Consider the following 6,022-nt stretch of genomic DNA (forward strand, 5'->3'; position numbering starts at 1 on the left):
AGATCGCCTCGTCTGTGGTCTGAGAGACGAGAGACTGCAGCAACGCCTGTTCGCAAGAACTACCTTAACGTGGGCCATCGCCTATGCCGAGGCTGTCGCCGCGGAAGCTGCTGACAGATCAACCAGGGAAGTGAGACAACGGGCCGCCACAGCTGATCAACGCGTCCACCAACAGAGGGCCAGCGACGCAAGCGGCGACTCTGATGACGACGTCTGCGCGGTAAAGGCGGGAGCGTCCAAGCGGACCCAACAGAAACCTTCCGAGGGCTCAGCATGCATCGGTTGTGGCGGGAAACATCGGCGCGAGCGTTGCTGGGCAAGAGACCTCGACTGCCGGTCATGCGGGAAGCGGGGGCATGTTGCCCGGGTGTGCAGAGCAGCGAACAAGTCGTCAACCGCATCATCGCCCCGACGGCACCAACGTCCCCGAGCCGCACCGAAAGACGACAGCCGACAGATGACAGGAAGCCTGTCATCGGAAGCCACCATTTTCAGCACAAACAGCAGACAGAAGATCCACGTCACTCTCTGCCTCGACGGCGCGCCGTGCGAGATGGAGGTGGATTCCGGGTCGGCGGTAACCGTTTTGTCGACGCAGACGTGGCACAAGCTGTTTCCAACGCGGAGTCGGCGGAGGTTGCAAGCTGCGGACACCCGCTTGTCCGATTTCCAGGGAAATCGAATTCCTCTGGCAGGGAGGGATTCGTTCACAGTGGAGTTCAAGGGAAAAAGTGCTGTGTTGTCATGTTTAATAGCTGAGGGGAACCGAACCAACCTGCTCGGGTTGGACTGGTTTGACCCTCTGGGTATTGCTGTTGTGGGAGTTAATACTGTTGTGGAAAATAAATGGGCTGTATTATATTCTGAATTTCCTGAAGTGTTTGGGGGTGGTTTGGGAAGGTATAACGGTCCCCCAGTGTCTTTTGACTTGGATCCTGGTGTTAGGCCTATCCGCCTTAAATACAGGAAGGTGCCCATTCCGTTCAAGGCAAAAATCGAGGCCGAACTCGATAAGTTGGTTGAGCAAGGGGTATTGGAACCAGTGCCTTTTGGCAAATGGGAAACTCCCATAGTAACTCCTATTAAACCTGACGGGTCAATTCGGATATGCGCTGATTACAAGTGCACCATTAACAAAGCCTTGCAGCAGCATTCGTACCCTGTCCCGGTCATCAGCCACGTTTTGGCGTCACTGGGAGGGGGCAAGATATTCGCCAAACTCGACCTAGCCCAGGCATATCAACAACTCCCAGTAACAAAGGAGGCGGCTGAAGCTCAAACTATAGTAACGCACAGAGGGGCGTTCAGAGTGAACCGACTCCAATTCGGAGTGAATGTCGCACCGGGGATTTTCCAAAGTCTCATGGAGGGGTTACTGAGGGGGGTGCCTGGCACGGTGCCGTATTTTGATGATGTGCTAATAGCGGGCAAATCCGAAGATGAATTGTTGCACCGAGTTAGGGAGGTGCTCAAGCGTTTTTCCGATGCGGGGCTTAAGGTAAAAAAGTCCAAATGCCTGGTGGGGGTCCATAGTGTTGAATTCTTGGGATTCCGGGTGGATGAGTTCGGGGTCCACCCCACAAACGATAAGGTATCCGCAATACAGCATGCACCACGGCCACAGGGGAACAAGGAGCTCCAGTCCTTCTTAGGACTCCTTAATTTTTACCACGCCTTTTTGCCCCATAAGGCGTCAGTGGCTGCCCCATTGCATAACCTCCTGCACAAGGACTCCAAGTGGAAGTGGGGCCCCGAGCATGAGCGAGCGTTTAAGGGGGTGAAAGAATTACTGTCATCAGATGCTGTGCTGACTCATTATGATGAGAACAAGCTACTGGTGTTGGCTGCTGATGCGTCCCCATATGGGGTGGGGGCGGTTCTGAGCCATGTTATGCCGGACGGACGGGAGGCCCCCGTAGCGTTCTATTCCAGGTCGTTGACAGCAGCAGAGAAAAACTACGCGCAGATTGATAAAGAGGCTTTGGCGCTTGTTTCTGCTGTTAAAAAGTTTAATGACTTTCTGTTTGGAAGGCGTTTCATTTTGGTAACGGACCACAAGCCCTTGCTAGGGATCTTTGCCCAGGACCGGCAACTCCCTGATGTTATGTCCGCTCGCATGTTGCGGTGGGCATTGTTCCTCTCAGCATATGAGTTCGACTTGGAACACCGGCCGGGTAAGGCAATTGGACACGCTGATGCGCTCAGCCGCTGCCCTCTGCCCGGCCAGGACTTGGACCCTGCTCCTGCTTGCTCAGTTCTGGCTATTGAGGAACTGCCGGAGGCACCCGTGTCAGTGAAGGACATTGCTGCTGCGACAGCAAGAGACTCTGTGCTCAGTCGTGTTCTAAACTGGGTGTGGAGGGGGTGGCCGGCAGGGACTTTAGAGCCGGAATTCAAACCGTATAAAATGCGGGAAAACGAGATGTCCGTATCCAAGGGCTGTCTACTGTGGGGAAACCGGGTGGTTGTGCCTCATCGCTGGCGCGAAAAAGTGCTGAAATCACTTCATGAGGGCCATCCCGGTATGGTACATATGAAAGCTCTGGCCCGGGGATATGTGTGGTGGCCCGGGTTGGACGCTGACATTGAGGAGTGGGTTCGGGGGTGCACGCCATGCCAGCAGGCGAGGGCCGACCCACCAACCGCCTATCCGCAAAAGTGGGAATCGGCGGGAAAGCCTTGGTCAAGGCTACACATCGACCTGGCGGGCCCGGTACAAGGGCAAATGTTCTTAATTGTTGTGGACTCATTTTCAAAATGGTTGGAAGTGGCGCCAATGTCTACCACCACTTCCACTGCTGTAATTAATGTGTTGCGCCGTCTTTTTGCCACACATGGGTTGCCTGATGTTTTAGTGAGCGATAACGGCGCTCAATTTGTTTCTGCCGAATTTGTACAGTTCCTAACTAACAATGGGATACGCCAAATGACTTCTGCCCCGTTCCACCCTGCCTCTAACGGCCAGGCAGAAAGAATGGTCCGCACGACCAAAGATGCGCTTGCAAAGCTGACATCCGGGGACTGGGGAGTGAAACTGGCGTCGTTTCTCCTGCGCCAGCACGTAACTCCATGTTCGGCTACGGGCCGCAGCCCAGCCGAGTTGTTAATGGGGCGACGCCTAGCGTCGTTGCTGGATCGCTTGCATCCTGACCTCAACGACTTGAGGCCCCAGCAGCAGAGTGTTCCCTCAAAGGTCCGCACTTACGAATGTGGGGACACGGTCTTTGCGAAGAACTATGCCGGGGGACATTCGTGGCTTCCAGCCACAATTACTGAGGTAGTGGGCTCCCGCATGTACGTTGTCCAGGTTGCGGACGGGCGCAAGTGGAGGCGACACACTGACCAGTTAAGGCAGCGGTGGGCAACTGGCCGCCCCAGCTCGCAGCCGTCTGAGTTTTCCGACCCCGAGGACCATCCCATACCTCTGCCAGAGGTGAGTACTGCCGAGCCTGCCGAGCCCAGTACTGTCCCTGAGGGAGGGCAGACCCCTACTCTTGGACCCACTGCAAGGGATGAAAGCGTACCTGACCCACTCGAGAGTGAGTCAAGCAGTGTGCCTCCAATTCAGAAGTGCCCTGAACCTCCTCTGCCGCGGAGGTCTCAGAGAGTGCGCAGAGTGCCCACCTACCTAAGCGATTATGATTGTACATAGTGTTTTTGCTTAGGGGGGAGGGATTTGTTATGTATTGACTTGAATGTAAATACTGACATGCGAATCGCCTCATTAAAACTTAATGTTAAGCTTCAGCCTGGGCTAGGATCCTAATGTAACCAATAGGAGTCCTAGCCCAGGGAGTGTCTACCAATCACGTTGCAAAGCGGGACCGCTTGTGATTGGGCATTGTATCTTCAACCTCATAGGTTGTTATCTGTACAGGGGGTGTGGCTACATTAGCCGGGAGTGTTTAAATATAGACAAGCCAGTGTATTTATCGTTCTGTTCTGATCTGTGATGGGTTCTGGCTGGCGATTGTTGTACCGCAACGGAGAAGTAACTGAGCTGAAGAATAAACCGCAATTCTTGCTGAATCACTCTCCGACTCTTTGTTAAGCGCACGACTTAACAGTACCAGTCTAGCAGACAAATCTCAGGGAGATCACAGATACACATACCCATACCACCACCCCAGCTGAATGTCATAGAATCTTCATGAAGAGTTTAAATTCTGAGTGCAAAGGCACAGCATAAAATTAAAAGTTCCCCTGAAGAACAACCCCTTGTCCTAGGGCTGCCTGCTCCAGGAAGGGACCACAGGTTCAGAGGAATGCTTCCCATCCACATTCATGGCCAAGGGAAATGCAATCTGCTGGCATAGATTGTCTGAAAGATGCCTTTTCTCCAAAACGAGGACAGCCACTCCCGCACCTTCCTTGCTCTTTTTGGAACTTCTTGGGAAAAGGAGATCCATAAGAGCTTCGCTGTCTTGGCAATTAGCTAAGTATTAGGGCCAGAGATCCTTTGCAACATGCCTGGGTTTCCATTCGTTAAATGCCACTTTCAAATGACCTTTTTTATGTCTTTCTGTATTCTCCTCCCCCCCTCCTGATATTTCATGAAGAGGCCCTGGGTCCCTTGGGAGAAGAGCGAATTGAATACTTATACTGTGGCACTTCAGAAACGTGGCTTCAGAAAAGCCAAATCCTTTCCACCTTCAGAGACATCACTAAATGTCGCTGAGGAATTTCTCATCTCTCGAGGCAAATTAAATAGACATTGGCCTTCTTTGCGCGGCTGACAGCTGCCATTCATGCTTCCAATGATTTTTTTTCCATTTCAGAAATTCATGTCAGACAGCCCGCATGTTTGAACTGCTTCGTATAATGGCTGTACTGTACTTAGAATGAAATAGGTAGGTTTCCCCTCAATTAATTTTTCATGGAAATTAAGTGCTAGGGGGACCAGAAAAATGAGGAGCTGACCTGCACTTTGGCAGATCCTGTCCCTACTGCGACTGGTGTTGAACATTCCACAGCCGCATTAGCAGATGTAGAATAAAGTGTCACTTCTCTGTAAGCTCTGTTTTGCACTTCATGAGAGATTCAAAATGGAGAATCATTCATTATTGTAAAAGCACAAGGACTAAAGAATCTGGTGCATCCTTCCCTACCCCACCACCCATGGAGTAATGTAAGTACCTTTAGAAGTAAGCAGAAATCAACAAGGTATAGCAGTCCTTTACTGAATGCATCTATATACCAATTCTCAACAGTTCCCTCTGCGTCCGGATACTTATTTCTGCAGATAGGGGGCTCACTCTGCCCCAACAGGTTTTTCTACAGACTCAGGAGATTCCTTGGGACTACAGTAAAATCCAAAAACTTTTTAAAGTCCTCAGGGAGGGTTGAATCCCCCCAATACCTTTTGAAATGGCTGCTGCATGGATCTACTTCAGGCCCCACCGCATCAACAGTGAGAGATTAGAATATTCTGGGGCAGAGGGAAGGCTTCTAACTGGTTCTGTCAGTAAAATGCAGGAGGAGGGGGAAGGGCCTTTTCTGGGCCTATTTTGGCCTTTGAGGGAGGGAGCCTTGGGGCCAGGCCTGACAAGGGTTGCCAGTGCCAGGCTGGGAAATTCCTAGAGATTTTGTGGTGGGGTCTAAGGAGGGATGCTTTGGGGGAAGGGAGAGGCCTCAGCTGGCTGTAATGCCACAGAATCCAGCCTCCAAAGCAGCCATTTTCTCCAGGGAGATAGATCTCTGCTGTCTAGAATTTAGTTGTAATTTTGAGGGATCTTCAGGTCGCACTTGGAGGTTGGCAACCCTAGGCCTGGCAACACCCTCTGGGTGACTTGATATTGTATGACTTAACTAGGCCTGGCTGCTTGCTACTGTTCAACAGCAGCCACCCTATGAAAGCCAGTGTGGTGCAGCAGTTAGAGTTTCAAAGTAGGGTCTACAAGACACAGGTGCAGATCCCCATCTGGTGGTGGAAGCTGACTAGGTGATTTTGAACCAGTAACATACTTTCAGCCTAACCAACCTCACAGGGTTGTTGTGCAGATAAAAAGGAAAAGAGAATAAT

General features: G+C 51.6%; 1 protein-coding gene across 1 annotated transcript; it reads left to right on the forward strand.

Annotated features, from left to right (window-relative positions):
- The first annotated feature begins 339 nt into the window (after window positions 1-339).
- On the forward strand, window positions 340-5,246 carry LOC107110148 (uncharacterized protein K02A2.6-like). Its single transcript, XM_015410880.1, has 4 exons — window positions 340-577; window positions 696-2,713; window positions 3,059-3,294; window positions 5,243-5,246. The coding sequence occupies exons 1-4, from the start codon at window positions 340-342 to the stop codon at window positions 5,244-5,246; spliced, it is 2,496 nt and encodes an 831-aa protein (XP_015266366.1).
- Window positions 5,247-6,022: the final 776 nt, after the last annotated feature.

Source organism: Gekko japonicus, unplaced genomic scaffold, assembly GCF_001447785.1.
Source record: "Gekko japonicus isolate JY-2015 unplaced genomic scaffold, Gekko_japonicus_V1.1 scaffold99, whole genome shotgun sequence".
Classification (NCBI taxonomy): domain Eukaryota; kingdom Metazoa; phylum Chordata; class Lepidosauria; order Squamata; family Gekkonidae; genus Gekko; species Gekko japonicus.

Coding starts and splice junctions, on each gene's coding strand:
- LOC107110148 (XM_015410880.1), top strand. CDS start 340: ATGCGGGAAGCGGGGGCATGTTGCCCGGGTGTGCAGAGCAGCGAACAA. Junction 578..695: donor AGGTGGATTCCGGGTCGGCG/GTAACCGTTTTG, acceptor TTCCTCTGGCAG/GGAGGGATTCGTTCACAGTG. Junction 2,714..3,058: donor ACATCGACCTGGCGGGCCCG/GTACAAGGGCAA, acceptor CTCCTGCGCCAG/CACGTAACTCCATGTTCGGC.